Here is a 20,128-nt window from a genome sequence, read left to right on the forward strand (position 1 = left end):
TAATGAGCATCAAAGTCATGGTGTTTATAATATCCCAAAGCGTCAGTTAAAATCTATTCAGCTTCTACTGTCAACACTTTGGACAATCATTTAAAATTTTATTTTGCAATTTACTTAGTGATTCATTAAGGCTGCTGCAATGGTTATTATTCATGGCATCTTTTCTTCAGCATTAACCAAATCATTTACCAATTGTTCAAACTCATTTGTAGAAGAAAAATCCTCAGCACTATAAGAATTGCAATTTTCTTGAGGCTCAGCAGCTTCTGAGTCTCTAGAGCAACTGGGCATCATGCTATCAGTATCAAGAGCACTATAATTGCCAGTTAAAACTTCAATATTATCTTTAGTAGCTTGTTCTTCACTATTTTGTGGTCCAGTTCATCATCATGCATAACCAGGAAAGTAGCAGGAACAATGAGCTGAATATATAGTTTTCCTTGCCCTGAAAGTTTTTTTAAATGTTCATATTTTTATTCAAAAGTGTCTGGTACTCCTGGGCCTGTAAGTAAAGTTCTATTACACTTCATAAAATTGAACATATTTGGTGTTGTCAAGGGAAACTTTTTTCTAAATAACTTTTCATTTTTTCTCGAATAGCCATTTCATTATCTTCTGGATTAACATCCAAGTAAAAGTTTGCTAATATTAATTCCTCTCGTAATCTACTTTTATCAGATTTGTGCTCCTCTTCATCCAAAAGAACAACCCCGTAAGTCTTAGGCTTCACTAATTTTGTAGGTTTACTTTGCTTTTTTAGTCGATAAGGATGATTAGGTAAGCTCTAGGTAAACCCTTTTAGAAAATTGAATTGGTGGGGATAATGTGCTAGCTTCTGTAGCACCAGTGTGCCCTCCTGCCTTCTGTTCTGTGTTGTTGTTGCGAGAGTGAAAAAGTGCTGGTGTTGTTAAAGATGGTAGACTCAACTGTGACGTAGCGTGGCTGTTCTTTCATATATATTTGAAGTTCTTTGTTGCTGCTGGCATATACACTGAAAACATGTTGCTTTGATTGGATGCCATTTTGATAAAGATATTCATTAAGCAAAATAGTAAACAAAACCAGGACCCACGCCCTAAGTCTGAACAATGAGTCTAAAGTCTAAATTTGTGCGAAGTCTGAAGTCTGAATTTTTGTGAAGTCTGAAGTCTGAATTTTATAAGTCTGAATATTGCACCATTTGAGCCGCCATAGCTGATAGAATGAATCGATAAGCGTTCTGGTAAATCGTTCTACTTCCCATTTCGTTGCAGCATGTAAGGTAAAGTTGTCCGATGCTTGATGTTTCTGGCTTGAAGGTATTGTTGCAGTTTTTCGGAAACAAACTGTGGACTGTTATCAGTGATGATTTTATCAGGACTTCCAAATTGGGTGAATATGGAATCCAGGTGTCCGATAAGTTTGGTCAATGTGGTGTTCTTGAGTTTGATCACGATAGGATACTTCGATCTGTGATTGATAATCACGAAGAGGTACTCCCCTGTAGGGTACAGTCCTTGTAGATCAGGAGCAAGCACACTCCATGGTTTTTTTAGTTGCATCATGGTCAGTTCTGCATGGTTCATAGTTGCTGGTGACGTCGCTTGGCAAGACAATGGAATACAAGATTTTTGACATCTGTATTGATCGTGTGCGACCATACTTTTTCTCTGAGTAGAGCATTTGTCTGGATGATGCCTTGGAGTCGCTTCGGTATCTGGTTACCTTTTAGTACAATGCCATCATATACTGAAAGTTCATGACAAAACTGCTTAAATGGTTTAGTGACATGAGATTTGTTGCTGTTGATGGCTGAGATGACTGCTTGAAGATCTCTGTGGCGTTTTAAATGTTGACAATGGATACATTCTTTGGTACTGTGTCCATGATTAGGTGTTTGATGTATGCATCTTCGTTTTCTTTCCTGAATAGGTTTGAGCATGGTGATCTGCGGAAGTAATCTGCTGCATTGTTCACACAAGGTTGATAAACAAGAGTGCATTGGTAGGCTTGAAGTCGCAACATCCATCATTGGATCCTGGGTGGTGAACTTGATCGATTTGAGAGGACCTTCAACAGTGGTTTGTGATCTGTGTTGATCGTGAGTTCTTTGTCGTATACAAACTAGTGAAAGTGTTCACATCCGAATAAAACTGCTAGTGCTTTTCATTCTATCTGTGAATACTGTTGTTCTGTTTTGTTGAGCGATCTACTGCCAAATGCAACTGGAAGCATACTCCCATCTCCTTGTTTTGTGACTGAGTATAGCACCCATTTCTACTGGACAAGCATCTACAGTTACGGCCGTTTCAGCTGCTGTGTTGTAATAAGCTAGAACTGTTGCTGTCATGAGTACTTCCTTCAAGTGGTCGAAAGCACTTTGTTGTTCGGTTCCCCACTGAAATACAGAGTTCTTCTTAGTAAGGTTCCGTAGCGGAGCTGTGATGGAGCTGAAGTTGGGAATGAACTTGGAGCAGTAGTTGACTAAACCGAGGAAGCTGCGTACTTTCTTTGGATTTTGTGGAACTTTGAATGAACATACTTTCTTAACTTTCGGATTGTAGGGTAGGATACCTTTGTCAGTCAATGGATATCCAGAGAAAACAATCTCGCTCTTCCTGAATTCACATTTTGCTGGATTCAGACAAAGTCCTTCTTCTTCCAATTTGGTAAAGACATTATCTAGGTTTGAATTGTGTTTCTCGTCTGATGTACCAAGTATGAAGACGTCATCCGAAATGTTTGCAGCATCTGGGCAACCTGCAATCACTCTTTCAATATGTTTCTGGAACTGTTCGAATGCGTTAGATACGCCGTAGATGAGTCGGATATATCTGAATGCCCCTTTGTGAGTGATAAATGTTGTTATATCACAAGAGTCAGGATGTAATTCTATCTAGTGATAGCCATCTTGAAGATCACTTTTAAAGAACACTTTTACATAGTGAGTTGCGGCAGGATTTTGGAATCTGGTGTTTTTCACAGATGATCCCTTCATCTGGTCGTCACATGTCTACACACAATTGTATTTTGCCATTACTTTTCAGAACAGGTACAATTGGTGAGACCCATGTAGTTAGTCCTGTGGCTGGTTCGATGATGTTCAGGTCTAGATATCGATCTATTTCATCCAAAACCTTTTCTCGGGTGTGAAATGGCAATCTTCTTACTGGTTGTTACACTGGCTGTTTGGTACGATCAATGTCTAGTTGCATTTGAAAATCTTTCAATTTACCAATACCTTGAAAGAGCTTTTTGTGTTTATCCAGAACTGCTTGTGTTGAAGCTGGAATCTAAGACAAGTGGTTAATTTCTTTCGGTGGTGGACCAACTAGTAGCAAGTCTAAGGCGATAGCAGTGCTCTGACCAATGAGTGATCCACCTTTTTCTTTTATGACGAAAAACTTTGCATTTGATTGTTTGTCACCTGCTCTGATGATTTCTTGTAAGTTTCCCATGATTTGTAGCGGTTTTGTAGCATTGTATGGGAAGATACATGTAGAGCACGGATGATATGTTGGGTGCGGTTTCATATTTGTAGGTGTCTTCGTCGAGTATGTTTGCTGAACTGCCGGAGTCAATTAACATTTCAATGTTATTACCATGAATGTTCAGGGTATATTTACATGTATCATCTGGTGATAGCTGAAGGAGGTAGATTTCATCGTCATCATCATAAGATGGTTCTTCAACAATTTCCAAGTTGCGGGTCTTGTGGGCTCCCTTGATCCTGCACATTTTCATAAAATGTCAAACTTTCCCACATTCTGCATGTTTTCCTGCAGTCAGTACCTCGGTGTCCTTTGATACCACATCGGCTGCATTCAACTGCTGTATTTCTTTTGTTGTTGCTGTGAGATGATCCACCATTTCATCTTGTTTTTTAACCACCAGACTGGTAATGCCTGTTTTTTGTGAAGCATAGCTTTTTAATCTCACAAGTTAATTCATAAGTACCTTCTTGGGATGCGTCTATGTTTTTAGTCTGTTGGTTAGCCGATTCAATCAGTTGTTCTAGTTTTAAAACTTTCTTGAGAGTGAGATCCTGTTCCATTACCAAGCGTTTTCGAAATTTGTTGGATGTTGTTTTGGCTATCACGACATGTCTAATCAAGTTGTCCTTTTCTCCCTGAAAGTTGCCTGTAGCTGCCAGTGTTGTTAGCCTTACTATGAATTGGTTAATACTTTTGTTTGGTTTTTGATTATCTCTTGTACAATATATTCTTGGTAGTCAGACGTTAAGCCAAGAATGAAGATGAATGGTGAGTCTTAAAATGTCCCTCGAATTTATGAATAGCTGTGGCAAAGTCAGTATCGGTATCAGAGAATGTTTTGAATAATTCCTTACAATCTGGACCCATGAGGTGTAGTAAACAGTTACTGTTCCTTGTCAGTAATTCCACTGGTTAAGAGAAAATAGGTAAAGCTGGCTTTCCATCTCTTCCATCGCTGGGATATAGCGGTTGGTTCACAGGTTGGGTCGCAGTAAGCTGGAGCTGGGAGTTGGAGTGCGGTAGCCATGTTTGTTGACAAGCACACAATCAGGACACAAACCTAGGAGCAGGCTACTAGACATCCTGAGTTTGGAGAATAAAAAGAAAACCTAGAGGAGCAGCGTTTGCAAAATGGTTAGCGCTTGTAGACAGATTAACACACAAACAATATCAATAAACATGAAGTGAGTTCGTGAAGTTTCAAGTTATTTTCAAGTACCCCTTGTAGACTTTAACGTATGCCTTTGCACGAAATGAAGAAGCCAGATAAAATACTTGAAGACTTGTTGCCAATGTTGTGTTATATTATGCATTTCATATGAAGATAAGACCTGTTGTTAGTGACATACCTCAGACTCACTAGGCATCACAACAGCCATCTTTAATGCTTATCTGAACGAACCAGAGTTCCGTGGTTCCAAGGTATAGCCAATATAGTAAGATAAATGGTAGGGGAGCTGCAGCGCAATACTACATGACATACATGATCCTATACATTTTCTTGATCAGCGTTTTAAGATCATACCATGAAGGCAACAGGTATACAATTTTCTAAAAAAGATATTGGTGTTTTTGTGGGTCTTTGCTGACGTTGGCAAAAGTTTTAAACCCTTATATCTTCTTATGCGTTCGTCGAAAACATATGATCCTATACATTATTTTGATCAGCGTTTCAACCTCTGCGTATTACAGGAAACGGATAACTTGTAACTGCACTGCTGACGTCAGCAGAAAATCTAAAACAACCTATTTTTCCATTGTCCTTCTGCCTAAGTGGATTTCTCCACAGGCCTTGTCAACTAGTTGATTATTGATAAATGCTTTCATTATTTTGGAAAATAAAATGACTTTATTATTATTATTATTATTATTATTATTAAACAATATTTATACAGGATTTTTTACACTTCAGTAAAATGAACTACTGCTATCATTGTGTGTCCTGTCAGTAAAATATATAAAAGAAAGAAAAATATAAGCAAAAACTATTATCTACTAAATAACCACTCATAAGTTAGCTAAGAAATTAATATAAAACGCATGTACGTACCAAGAAAAAAGAAAAAGAGAAAAAAGAAAAATGTGAAACTAGAATGCGCAAAAGTTAGAAACAGAAGCTACTTAAATAATTACTAAAAACATATAAAACATGTTTTAAAAGCGAATATTTACATAAAATGTTGATAAACTAATTTTTTGAACTGAAATAAGTTATCGCAACAACGTATTTTTAATGGTAAGTCATTGTATAATGCTGCACCAAGATATTTGAAGGATCTTTTTCCGAACTCCAATTTTATACGTGGTAATTTCACTAACATATTTCGATTCCGTGTGTTAATTGAATGCTCGTTGATAACAAAATAATTATTGAAATTTTCGCAGACAGTGCTCGTCAGACAGCTTTTTACCAAAATGCATGCCCGTCCTTTCATCTTTTCTTCAATACTCCCAATCGTATTTTTTCCTTCAACTATTTGTCCGGCTCGATTTTCTATTGATTGTAACTTTTTTCATTGGGTCATCGTTAATTTTAAATTTAAAAGAGAACTATAAAACAAAATGGGTTCAATTACCATCTGATAGATTTTATATGCAGCTTCAAAACTCAGAAATGGTCGCATTTTTCTAAGAAGGTTCAATCTTCCGGCTGCTTTCTTACTTCTCAAAATTATCAACCAGGGTTAGTGACGAATCCAGTTCGTTTCCCAAATATATGTAAGACGTGGAATGATGAATAGGTTGACCCTGCATTGCCAATTGGATTGTATTTTTGGTATTTTTACGGGATAATCTTTTAGATGTTCCAAATAGCACAGTTTCTGTTTTTCCTTTCTTTAGATTCAGTATGAGTTCATTATCGTTCAAATAAGTGGATACGTTTTCTAATTCATCGTTCAATGTTGTTTCTATTATATAGGGGTCAGCATTTGCAACATAGATGACGGTATCGTCAGCAAATTGAATACACTTACTTTTCTCAAGGTGTTCCGAGAAGTCATTAAAAAATATCAAAAATAGTATAGGACCGAGTATCGATCCTTGCGGCACTCCACTTACAACGTTAAAACTTGCTGATGTTCGATTGCCAACTTCAACAACTTGTGATCGGTTAAAAAGATAATCTGTAAACTACAACAATTCTACATTGTCAACACCGTATGATGAAAGTTTTCTTAAGACTACATCGTGACTGATCGTATCGAACGCTTTACTTAAATCCAGGAACAGCGCTCCAACTAACTTTCCGTTCTCGGCAGCTTGTCTTACTTCGTCAACAAGTAGTGTTGTTGCAAGATGTGTTGAACAATTAGCTCTATAGCCAAATTGGGAGTCATTTAGTAATTTCTCATTTTCTAAAAATTCCATTAATTGTGTGTGTACTGCTTTTTCCACTAATTTAGAGAGTATTGGCAACACTGAAATTGGACGATAATTTTCAGGTTTGTTTGTGTCTCCTGATTTAAAAAGTGGGACGATTTTTGCTTGTTTCCATGCGTTCGGAACTGTACTGGAGCGTAAAGACTGGTTAATAATGTGATGTAACAGAACAATTAAATGTTGCGCATAATCTTTAAGCATTCCAGGAGGGAGTTCATCAAGCCCAGTGGATTTCTTTCTCTTTAATTTCTTTTTAAGAAAATCCTTAATAAAAACTTTAGACACATATTGAAAATTAAAAGATTTTCTAGTTTTGGAGCAAATGTGATTTGGCGGTTTCCAGGTAAAGTTCTTCAATTTAAATGCGGATGACTTCAGATTATTTACGTCTGTTGAAAAGTAATCACGGAAGGCATTGGCGCGAGTTTGATTATCTTTCTCGTTATTAGACGCATTTTTTATGTTAGCCTTTGTCGGAAATATAGTTTTCACTGCTTTCCAGAAAGCTTTGGGATTTGTGCGGTTTTTCGTCTATTAAGTTCTTGTGATGTTTAGCCTTAGCGTTTTTTTGCATATTGTTGCATTTATTTCTTAAGTCCTTATATTTCCTCCAATCAATTGCACTGTTGCTTTTTCTAGCCTTTCGTAAAAGTTGATCACGCTGGTTCATTATTGATTTGAAGTTTTCGTTAAGCCAAGCGCATGGGCGACCTTTCACTCTTTTTTGAATGATCGGCGCATGTTTGTCGAAAATATCTTTTACAATACCATTTAATGTGTTAACAGCGTCATTAACGTTTGATAAAGATAATACCGGCAACCAATTTACTTGTTCAAAATCACGATTCATATTATCAAAATTGTATTTGGCATAATTTCTGGTTTTGACTGTTTTTGACGTGTACTTTTTGTTGTTTAATTCTCGTACGCAACCTACTAAATCATGGTCACTGAGACTAGTAGGTATGACGTCTTGTTCAGCGATTGACCCAGGGTTGTTCGTTGCTATAATGTCGATTAAAGATTTTGTGTCCTGCGTTACACGCGTTGGTTTTTTAATTATTTGTGTTAAACCCTTCTGTTGAATAATTGCTTTAACTTCTCTATTATCTCGTGAATTTAAATAGTTAACATTCATATCTCCTATGAGTATAACATCTTTAGACTCCGCACAACAAAGTGATAATGATGTCTCTAATAACTCATTGTAATTACTCGGCAAGTGTTTTGTGCCGTTTGGAGGCCTATAATGTGTTGCTATAAGAATTTTTAACGACAATTTCTATAACAATGCTTTCGAGTTTACCAATCTCCAAATCTGTTCGCCTAACATAGTTTATGTTGTCATTTATATAAACTGCTACACCTCATCCTTTACCAGTATTACGATTTCTTTTTTCAAAATTATAACCTGGGATATCATACAACTGATCGACATCTTCGGCGGTTGAAATATGAGTTTCCGATAACGTAAACACATCTATGTTTGGATGCGATGAAAAAAGTGCCTGTAAACCACTAAAATTTGCTAATAAGCCACGAACATTTTGATGTAATACATTCAATCCTTTTCTCTTTAACAGTTCTAATAAATCATTCTTTCTTTCGTATTCAACAGTTTCAATATTTCCACAAAACAACAACAGGAATAATAGTAAAGCGTAGAACACGACTGTACTGGCTGCCATCATTGTCATCCTTTTCAAAAAAATAAAATGACTTAGAAGAAGTTGTCATTACTTTTTTTACAGAATCGTTTTAAGCCATCGTGTATACCAAGTAATATTAATTAATGTTTTCTTTATGTATGTTGCAGATCATTTTTTGCCTATTTGCCTTGATTCTAGGAAGTTTTTAAGGATCTGGTAAGTATAGGACCTAAGAATTTGACAGACCGTGTCTGATAGATCAATCACTTCTAACCTGGGTTGCTTATCAAATTGCTTATACTATTGTCACTACATGCAACAAAATAAATGGGTAATATCATATAGAAATAGTATATATTAAAAAACATGGGAAAGAAACAAAAACTATTTTTCGAATTACTACTAAAGTTCATGCTTTCGCAATCGTCAATTGAATAAAGGGACATGTAAACCTTAAACACAATTTTTTTTGTAATTAACTGTACTGTATTGATTGATTGATTTTTGTGTATTCTTGATAAGCATTTACTTTTTACTGGACCTTGTTTCTGGTCAATGCAATTACAATTTTTTTCAATTGCTGTATTCTGGTTATTGATGACTTTATTGTTGTGGATATTTATGTAGACTTTAAAAAGCTGTAAAAAGCTTTTATGTTGCTTGGATTAAATATTTTGTGAAGCCTATGTTGTTTCAGGAAGTGTTTGTCTATTAGAAGTAAGAACAATTTTTGATCTTTGTTGAACCATTTATATTGTAAGAGGGATCCAGGCCTCTGAATAAAGAAAATAGTACCCACAGGATGTAACAAGTACATTAATATAGCTGCGTACATGATCATGTACATACGTAACTTTACTTCACCTATGCAATTTATTTTTTTTCACACCATGAAATTGCTTCATATTTCTTTTGCATAGTAGTGCTCCTATTACAGTTTCCACACTCCCTTTATCACACAATCCAAGAGAACAGTTTTTCTTTTGTCTTATGCTATTCTAATCTATTTATATCTTCGCAATCTCATTGAGCACATTGAAATAATTTGATTCTGGTAATAGAGCAGTATAGTAGGTATCATTTCTAGGTGTTATTAATATGTATTTCACAATCTAGTTCCCAGGACTTAATTATTAATTGTTGTTGAAATTATTGAAAAACAATAAAATTAAATGTATAGATGATGATCTTCTTTTTTTTTTCCACTACATTCAAGCAACAAATGACCACTGAAAATATGAAACATATAATTAATAAGACACATGCAACTATCCTATTCCATTGCTACAATTCATTTTATCATACACATTGTGATTGCTGAGATATAAATGAAAGCTGGGGTAAGGGTAGCTATAGCTAGCTGGCCATAGAATGATCCTAAAAAATCTTCATTCCTAGCCAAAAATCCAAAAAATGGTGCGTTTACGATTTGTACATGGCTAAAAAACGTGACAATATATTTATTTTGACATGTAAGAACACATAGATAACATATATCACAAAATAAAAAGCTTTCAGAAGACAAAAAAGGTCAAACAGACCTTTAAACCCAGCACTGGCCATCACCACTTTCAGAACCAAATGGCCTTCATTATCATGTTCCTTCATTGGCATAGCCAGACCGCAAAAATCCTGGATTGATGTTTCAAAGAATTAGACGTTTTGATTGCCATACTATGTGCGAGCGGTCAAAAAAAAGTAATAAAACTGTCTGGAAAGCTGACCTATTTGTTTTCTGTGGCTCCCGAGCGGAATTGGTGATTGAGATCACAGGGGTAATTATTATTAAAAATGGCGTATTTAAATAATGCGTTCGCTTCAATCACCTAATTTATTTATTTAATTAAGGTTGGTAAATAAAAATAATTAAATTATTTAAGGAAATAAATTAATTTCTGGAATATATTTTAATCAATAATAACATTCTCGATTAAACCCCCTGGCTTTTAAAAATTGCGGAAAGATCAAAGTATTATTGGTAGACATTTTGCGTGATGGATAGACTTATACGGGTATTATAATATAGATAACAAAATTATATAAGTATTACAAAATTTTTTTTTGTATATCACTGTTATGGACAATCCATAATAATTATTATGTTGTTTATAGAATGTGTTAGATCTAAACTCAAAGTCTGTCCTTATTACCTCCTCAAGTCTCTACAATTTCTTACCCAATTATCCTCCTCCATTCTTTTCAAGTGTTCCAACTAACTCAATTTTCTTATCTGGATAACATCTTTAATGCTACGGATAGCTAGCCCGCTACTAGCTCATCTGAACTTTTTCTGTCTCTCTGACTGGCATTACACATCAACCTTACTATTCTCATATCATTCCTTTTTAACCATCAAGATCTTCCTGCTTCACTGTCCATGTCTCACTATCAATGCAACATAACACTTTTTACCAGGCCTCGTACAACCTACCTTTTACCTCAATTGACAAGACTCTGTTAGTCAACAAAGAAAGTAAGAACTTTCTCCAAGCAGAACCTATCCTGCAAGTAACACTTCTTCCAACACCACCTTCACTACCTAACATATCACCAAAGTAACAGAAGTTCTTAACTATCTTTAACAAGCCACTGTTGTACATCATTAAAACTGGAAATACTTCATTGTCTATAATCTCAACTTTGCAAGGCTTGCATACAAACTGAATGTAAGCTCTTAACCTTCCTCCAATACCACTGCACTTCTTATGTACCCAATATTTACAGGTCTGACAAAGATTGAGTTACTACTAACCCCTTGCCGAATGCTGGTTAAAGATCTAAAAATAGTGCGTTTTGAATTAGTTTGTAAAATTGAATAAAATTAATGCACAGGAAAAAACTTAAGAATAAAAAAGGTGAATTAAAAAACCCAGCAAATTTATCTAAATATCAATGTTTTTATTTACGGAATTATTTACAGCGTGCAGGGAAGTGTTTGTGTAGGTTTTATTAAGAGGCCTGCTGTTGAACCCTATCATATTAAGTTCTTACTTTTTATTTTCTGGAAATTCTTTATGTTTTTGATATTTTAGTTTAACATCATGTTCGTATTCCTGAAAGGCCTTCTCACATATAGGGGCAACTTCATTTTCGTTTGAGAAATGCTCAAATAGATGCTGCTCAATGTTGATTGGCGTTTATTTAATGATATTTGGTGGGTGTTTAAACTGAGAATGGATGTATTGAATTAGACTGTCTAGTTTACTGCATGGTTTAAAAGTTCCATTTTTGAGATTTAACATAGTATCTAAAAAATTCACAGTCTTTTTTGCACTCCATAATAATATTTTTAACCCCTTTCTTTAAAGACTGCCTGCATTCTCTTTCTTATGCGTTCCATTCCGTGTCCACTTGTATCTTTAAAAGCAACGAATCCATTGTCATGGTATAATCGGTTGTTTGGATAAATTACATCCATCTTGTTTAATATAAACAATCCAACAAGTTCACAAACTTCAGCACCATAATAAGGCCCATCACCAAGCATTTTCCCTCCCTTCTTTATCCACGTGTGGTTATGGGTGTGGTTTTTGCATAATGCAGAATAGTTTTTTATATTGTGCTCTTTTATCTGTATAATGTTGCCTGAATTGCGTCTGTTAGATAAGCAGTACTTATCTTTTTTACTTTTACCTTTGAACTAATCAATAACTTCTTGGTTGTTTTTCCTTTGGTTTACTTTTGGGATTATTTTACTTATGTGCCCCAGTTCGTTTTTCACTGAATTAAGTCTAAGTTTTGTGTCATTGTAGAAGTTCTCTTTATGATCATTGAGTGTGTTAAAACAGGAGTTACTACTTTTTTTAAAAATTCTGTCAGAAATTTTTTTTCTTATCACAATTTTCTTGATTTCCGCCTTTGCTGCGTTTGTAGAAGTTTACTATGTTAGTTAATTCAGCAAAAGTTAATGCTGAATTAGTACTATTAATTTTTAGTATATCATTTTTATTTGAAGCACCACAGAACTTTACTGTCTTTACGATGTTAAACAAATTCTTAAAATTAGCCAATTCTTGTATTTTGGATAGACCTTCTAATTATCATCACCAGCTATTTTGTTTCGGATGTAAAAATATGCCTTCCATCTTATTTGTTCTATCACAAGATTTTTTGTATTAATTGAATTCTATAACGTCTTTTCACTGGTACTGAAATGTTTTTACACGAGTATTCAAATTGTATTTTTTTTCATTTCAAATAAAACTTGAGTGAAGTGGTCAAAGACAACAGAGCATATATTTTATTCTTTATCTGTGTTTTTAAAATTATATGTGCATGACACATCTAGGTTCATGAACACATGAATACAGTAAATGGTGGAATAACAGCTGCATGTGACTAACAACAATTGTGGAAAACCTGTAATTAATCGGTAACCGGATAATTACAAACAGACTAATTAAGAGAATATACAAATAAAATTTTTTATGCACAGCCTTTTACAAAAAAAAAATGAAAATGTAGTTTATACCTTCATCATTTTGAGATTTATGCTACACTTATTTACGATTTTATGCTTCTTTATGATACGTCATAATTGTTGCAAATAAAAATTTCCTTCATTGAAAATAATACTATTGCAGAACAGAAAAAAGGCATAGTCAAATGTTGACAATTTTTTTTTTAATTTTTGTTGGAAATGTGTATTAAGAAATTTATACCGCTTAATTAATTGTACATTTAATGCTTAATTAATCAACAATCGCAAATTGAGCTAAGTAATGCTGGTTATAAGATTCTCGAAAAGTAAGACTATTAAGTCTGGTTAAGCGTCTCCTCACTTATTTAGGCTACAGTGATTTTTCAAGATGTCAGTTCAACCACTTGATCAATGCCACAGCACTAAATACATTATTTTATCTTTGATAAGCTGAGGAAAATTACATCACAGTTTCTTGTCTATCAGCTGCATGTTTGTGCGTCTGCGTAAAAAAAGTTCATTATTATAAAAAATTTTTTATTATTTTCAACATCTCACCCACAACTAAACCCTAGTCGGACTTTGCAGAATCCGTAACATGGTTTGCTAAGAGACCTTGGCAAATATATAGCAAATATATAGATACAAAAGCGAAGAGGGGGAGTGAGGGTGTTCTGACAAAAGCAGATATCCTTTAAAAGGAATTCTTTTTATGTATTTCCTATTGATTTCGTTTTTTTTTTTGGAGAGAAGAGAACATTAAATACAAGTCGTTTTATTATGCATTTACATTAAATGGAGAATTCTTACTAGTTTGTATCTAGGGAGTTTTTTTGCTAAAAATATCACAATTAGTGTCTGCACAGACATGGGGAGAGTGTTAAGAAGAAATCCTTCTCCAAATGGTTTGAACAATAAAGGTGCAGGAGGTCTAAGAAGACCTGGATACGAGGTCTTTTTCTTACATAATAAACACATTTATAAGGAACACAATGCTGCAGCTATATCCTCCTTTTAACTGTTAACTGACTATGTATTACGTTCTAAAAGGGTACCGTATTTCCTCTATTTAGCGCAGGGCTCTAATAAGCACTGCATCTATAATTTGGAATACAAAATAAGCGCCGCCCTCTATTAAGCGCCGCCCTCTATTAAGCGCCGCCCTCCTAAAAGCGCATCATCAAAGTGCGGCGCTTATTAGAAACACAAAAAAATGACAAAACAACGATTTTTATTCTAATTCTGTTTTTTTTATTCGTAAATTCTTCCACTTCTATCTCTAAATGTGAATATTTTTCTTTTTCATCAATTCCTTTCAATCATTTCAGCTTAAAATGTGAAATTTTTGAAAAAATTATTACACCAGAAACACCATGAACTGTGCGCACTTTACTACATACCATATACCTGTACTAAAGCGCTTTACCTGAATGTGTGGCACAGTTGACGGTTCTTATTCATCACTCATTCTGTTGTTCAACGCGGGGTAACACAGTTATATACTTGTGGCTTAACCCGGCGTTTAAACGGAGTGTATCCTGTGTCATGATTAATTTGTTAGCATTTATGGCAACTTATTCCGCAAAAAAAATAATATTGACTATTTTTTTTTGCTATGACGGGTAGCAACTGGTATTAAGCATAAACACATGTGCAGTGTTAACAACGGCTGTTTCCTGTGTTTCTGTTAAACCGAAGTTGCGAAAAAGTTTTTTTTGAAAAAGGTACTGTACCTACATGAATGTGCGACATTGTTTACCTGTACTAAGCAAGCTGGCCGGAGTAACATTCATTTTTGAACTTTCACCGACATATGTATACCTGTACTAGACTGCTCCACCTGAATGTGTGACACAATTTACGGTTCTTATTTATTGCGTCACAGAGTTTTTAAATGCTGGGTAACACTTTTACTTGTGGCTTACCTCGGCATGTGACGCCGGGTCTCCCGGCTAGCACATCAATATTGTTTTAACGTCAAAGTTTGGTAAATTATAGAACAACTTGTTTTATATATAATGCCCACAAGGAACAAGGTAATATTAACTTGTAGAACTGGCTTGTCATTAAAACAGATTTAAAAAACAAAATGATTAAAAAAATTATTCTATGACCAATGAAAACAGAACACAAAAGAAAACAGATTAAAATCAACAATTTTTCAATAACGTTACTTTCCACTTTAAATGATATTTCCTGTTTGCAGAAATTGTAGAATTTGGTGTTTCACTATTGTTGATGTTTCATACTTGTACAGTGTAATGAGATGAGAGTTTTTATGCAGCATCCACATCTTGTTTTATTTTAAGCTTGTGCTCCTTTATACATGCAATTATCCATATTTGTAGTTAAAATTTTTATTATTGTTTAGGAATATATCGAAAAAGCATATGAAAAAGTAAAGATAGCTTCACACTTATGTGACAGGTAAAGTGTTGACCAGTTTACAAATGGTTCTATTAAGCATGCCACAAAAATCTAACAGATAGAATTTAAAAGCAAAGCTCTTTAACACAAATTAAACTCTTTCTACAAAGTTCTTAACAGCTATCGTCTGAAGTAGTAATTTTGTATCGCTTTCATAACTTTGTATCTCTTAAAAATCCTAGATTTTGATTATTAGATATTCCAGTACACAAAAAGTTGCAGTATGTCACACTGGAAACAACATGACAGTGGGAGCAACTAAATGGATGAATGTAATAATCCGTTTGAGCTCATAAAAATTTACTTGCTAACATGATCAAAAAATGCTGAAAATTGAAAAGACGGAATTAAGAAAAATATGAAATGAAACAGCATGACCCTAAAAATCCAATAAAGTTAAATTTTGAATATGTTATAGCCGATTTATTTTAAGCAACCAGTGAAAATTTCAAACAAATAAGTTGTTCCAATCAAAAGTTATGATTGTGATGCTCCCTAGGAAAATCAGCCACTTCGAAATTAAATGTTAATAAAATGGACGTAAATCACGAAAAAGTGATTATGCAAGCACAAAATCTAAAATTCGTATTCTTAAAAATACGAATTTTGTATATTTATGGATATGACTCATTTTTAATAATACAAAATTTCTGTATTTCATATTTTATAAAATACAAATAACGAAGTGGTCGTTTGCCTGGACAGCATCACAAATATCATCTTTTGCTGATAAAAATTTAATGTAAATCAAACTTACAAGAAAAAAGGAAAATCCATCACAGAGCCATTGGGTCCTCATGCACCAATAATTTCCTTAGAAATTTCGTTTTGTCATACTGTGATCAAAATAATATACATGTTTTAATGAATGGTTATTAGGTTTAAAATATGTTTAACTAGTTGATAAGGCCCATGGAAAAGCCACTTAGGCAGAAGAACAATAGGAAAGATCTGTCATTTAAATTTTGATGACAACAGCAAATATTTCAGTATATTGAATACTGCCCTTTACCAAAAAAATTAAACTGAAAATGCAAAAAAGACCATTTTCAAAAAAGTTTAAAAAATCTAACGCAAAATGTCAAATGTCAAATCGCATGAAATCTTCCTAAGAAAACCTTACACAAAATATAAAAAACAACAGCTTGCAAGGTGTAAAATCTATTTGTTAGAAAGTTAAAACATCTACAGTCACAACACCAACTACAACAACACCAACAACTACAACGCGGATAATAAAAATAAAGTCAGGATTAACACATCTTTAAATATTTACATCTTATTAAGTGATTACGTTGAAAACCTTCAATATTTTAATCTAAAGTGTCAAAAAGCTTGCAACAGCAAGCACAAGTCATTTATTCAGTTGCATACCATCCTGTCCCCCAAAAATATATTACACAAAATGTAAAAATTAAACAGTTAACAACACAAAATTTTATTTTTTTTAATATGAAAAAGCAGTGATCAAGGAGTAAATTTGGAATCAACAAAGATCATTATTTTGGGAAACATTTTATACGGCCCTCCTCCCTAAAGTTTACACAAAATGTAAAACAGATCGGTTTTTAAGGAACACATCCAAATCAACAAAAATTAGTTCACTCAGCATGTTGTATATTGCCATGAACCATAAATATTCAACAAAAAGGTTGTGTAACACATCAAATTATAGAAAAATCAGCCATTTCAGTGCATACAGTCCTTGTCTGTTAGATTACAAAATATAAGAAACAAAAAAAGTTTCAGTCAGACATTTAGTAATTTTATTATTCCCACCAAACACTTATTCCTACAAAAATTTGCAAAATTCTCAACAAAAACAAAAACATAAAGCCATGAAATTTTCCTCCAGCAAAAATGACATCGCGTACAGTTATAGTTCTCCCAAGCAAAAGTTTATAATACTAAATATAAAAAGACGCTGGCTGACACAACAGCTTGCAACAAAAATTTGTTCTTTCAGTATATTGCACAAAAGTTTACACAAAATTTCAAAAAACAGCAGTTTGTAACACAAACAATATAAACATACAACCATATCATCCTCATATAAATTTTTTAACCCAAAGTCATAAACCCATGTAAATCTCCAATCAAATGTCAACAACCCCTGTAGAAATAACCTGGCATTATGTAGGCTGACAAAAGTTTAACAGGATGTCAGAAACAAAACAATAAAAAATTTGTTCCATTTGTCATGTTGCTTGTGGTTCCCTTGTAAAGTTTACAGGAAATGTGAAAAAAATATATTTTTCGGGCATAATGCATCACACTATCCTAAAAGTTTAAGAGGTCTTTGAAAGATTTTGTAGCTAGCTTGTTACATCATAATTTGTGCTCAAAAGAAGAGAAGTTTGACTACTAAGGTAGAACTAAGAGATGAAGGAGGAATAACAACATAACTCATACGTTAGAGCTAGCTATAGGATGGAGCCTTAAAGCTAACATTAGCTAGCTAACAGTAGCTAAGACACCCAGTTAAATATACTTAAACTGGGGATACTTAGCTAGGTCTATAGCAAGCTATTTATGCTTAGTAAAACACATATAAGAGAAAAATAGTAATGTAAAAATGATAACATCACAGTGAGTTCAACAAACCAAAGTTTTCCGTTTGGCTAGCAAATTTGTTTGTTAGCCAGTTAACAGCTTTATGTAGCATTTTGAATTTTAGGACAAATACATTAGTTATGCACCAGAGGATGCATTAATTATGCAAAAAATGTAAACAAATATGCTAGCTTTTTCATAAAAGCGCGGTAAAATATTAAACTTTAGGAATGTGAGACTTTTGTCTGCTTGACAACTTAAAGTATTCTACATAAAAAGTAGCTTACGTGTAACACGTAGCTCTAGCGACATAAAAATCGAACGTCTAAGTTCTTTTTTGTGAATTCAAATATACTTCAAACTCTTGAATTCAAATCCACTTCAAACTCTAGCCTTTACTGTCTACTTCTAACTTTACTTTACTACTTCTAGCTCCACTCTTCACTTCTGAAGTAACTTATCGTGGCTTCCAACTTCACTTTTCTACTTCTAATTCTTCAATTGGCCTTTTTTCATTTTCAAATATGCGTTTTTGAATCACGTTACCTGTTTTTACTTTTTGCACTTTTTTTAAGAGATAAAGGGATCGTTCTTTTGTTGTTTTTTGTGTCGAGAGTAACCATTTTTCAAAAGTTAGCCGTTAAATTTTTATGACAAATCAAATTAAGTTGTTTTCATCACGTGCCAATGTAAACCCACTGGCTAAATGGACATAGTTTTTTAGGCGACGTCAGAGAAAATTTTGGCGACTGCAAAGAAAAATGAACACATCCACTTTGCCTTTCACAGACAGACGCACACACTCCTGGTATCATTATAAGAGATGATGTCATAAACTCTTTTGGTTCTGAAACAGTTAGGTTGCCTCAGTTTTGATCAGAGTTAGTTCAGTTGTAATCCCAAGTTTGTTACCCAGGAGCATTGATTGAGACAATGTTATATTCAAAATGTTGATCAGCGGGACTTTGAAATTCAGTCTTGCATAATATTATTATTCTATTTGAAGTGTAGCCATCAACCACAATACTTTATGTAATTATGTTGAGGAAATATAAACCAATCAGAAAAAGGCAGTCAACTTTTGACTACAGGTTGAACATATTTCTCCTTTCTGCAAGAGCTAATGGGATTTTTTTTAATATAAGGAGAGACAGGTATCCTTTCTAATCACATAGGAGCAAAAACTAACTATCTGCACTATCTTACTATCTGCACTATTTGCTATAGAAAGTTAAACAATTGTCTGTAATAGCAATAAGGGTTTAAAGATAATTAGAAGTGTCCAATATTTAGAAACTCCATTTTTTTGTCTATTTTAGGCCTAAAAACGATCACTGGTTACTTTGAGCTATTAAAAGGGTTTGAGGCACTAGCTAGGTTGTTTACAGACAAATGAAATACACATATTTCTTACTTATAATAAAATCTTTAATTACAGATTGTTTCTTGTGCCGGATCGTCAAGCTTTCCATTTTTTCGCGAATGGCAAGTAAGGAATCTGAATCATCTTTACTCACTCACCCAAACTCAAATTAAACAATGATATAAAAAAGAAGTGTTTAAAATAAAGTAACGCATCTTTGTTTGTTTTGTGTTTGTTTTGTTTGTATTCTTTGTTTGTTTTTTACCCTGTCTGCTAATTAGAAAGAAATTTGAGGAAGAAAGTTCATTTCATGCCAATAAAATTAGCTGCTAATCAGAGTATCCGCTAATTGACTGTCCCTGTTAAAAAAGATTTGTGTGCAGTTTTGACCGTGTGACCTGTGCAAAAGAATTTGTCCGTTAATTGGAGGTGTCCACTAATTGGAGCGCCCGGTAATTGGAGAGTTGACTGTATTTTACATCTAAATCTTGGTATAGGTTACAGGAAATAGCAAAGCATGGTTTCTTTATTACATGGTGTCATTCGTTAAGAGTAAGCTAATGGCACAAATTTCTCAAATCGGTATTAACATGGAAATTCACTGGAGAATGTTTACAAAAAGAGTTCAACTTCGATGTTGTTTGTTGTTGTTATAGCTTAGCTACCCTACATTCAGGATTAAGCTAGTATTTATTAGTTTATACTAAGTGAAATGGGTCAAGTTAGAATATTAAACCTAGCTATAACTAGCTAGAGTAACTATAAAAGGACATTTTCACCATTTTTAGCTGCACCCAAAGTCAAAACTTAACTTTATAGCTACACATATTTGCCTTATATCTGCACATATTTGAGAAGTGTA

The 20,128-nt window shown here is 33.9% G+C and overlaps 1 protein-coding gene across 5 annotated transcripts in view; it reads left to right on the plus strand.

The window, feature by feature from the left end:
• Window positions 1-20,128, plus strand: part of LOC130630176 (tetratricopeptide repeat protein 39B-like) — a 123,689-nt gene that overhangs the window by 23,786 nt on the left and 79,775 nt on the right. For 4 of the 5 annotated variants that reach the window (XM_057443575.1, XM_057443572.1, XM_057443571.1 and 1 more), the window contains exon 3: window positions 15,295-15,350. The exons of the other annotated variant lie outside the window; for it this stretch is intronic. In XM_057443575.1, the coding sequence (XP_057299558.1) occupies window positions 15,295-15,350 (56 nt within the window). The remainder of the gene's footprint in view (window positions 1-15,294; window positions 15,351-20,128) is intronic. 5 annotated transcript variants of the gene reach the window in all.

This window comes from Hydractinia symbiolongicarpus, chromosome 2 (genome assembly GCF_029227915.1).
Source record: "Hydractinia symbiolongicarpus strain clone_291-10 chromosome 2, HSymV2.1, whole genome shotgun sequence".
Lineage (NCBI taxonomy): Eukaryota > Metazoa > Cnidaria > Hydrozoa > Anthoathecata > Hydractiniidae > Hydractinia > Hydractinia symbiolongicarpus.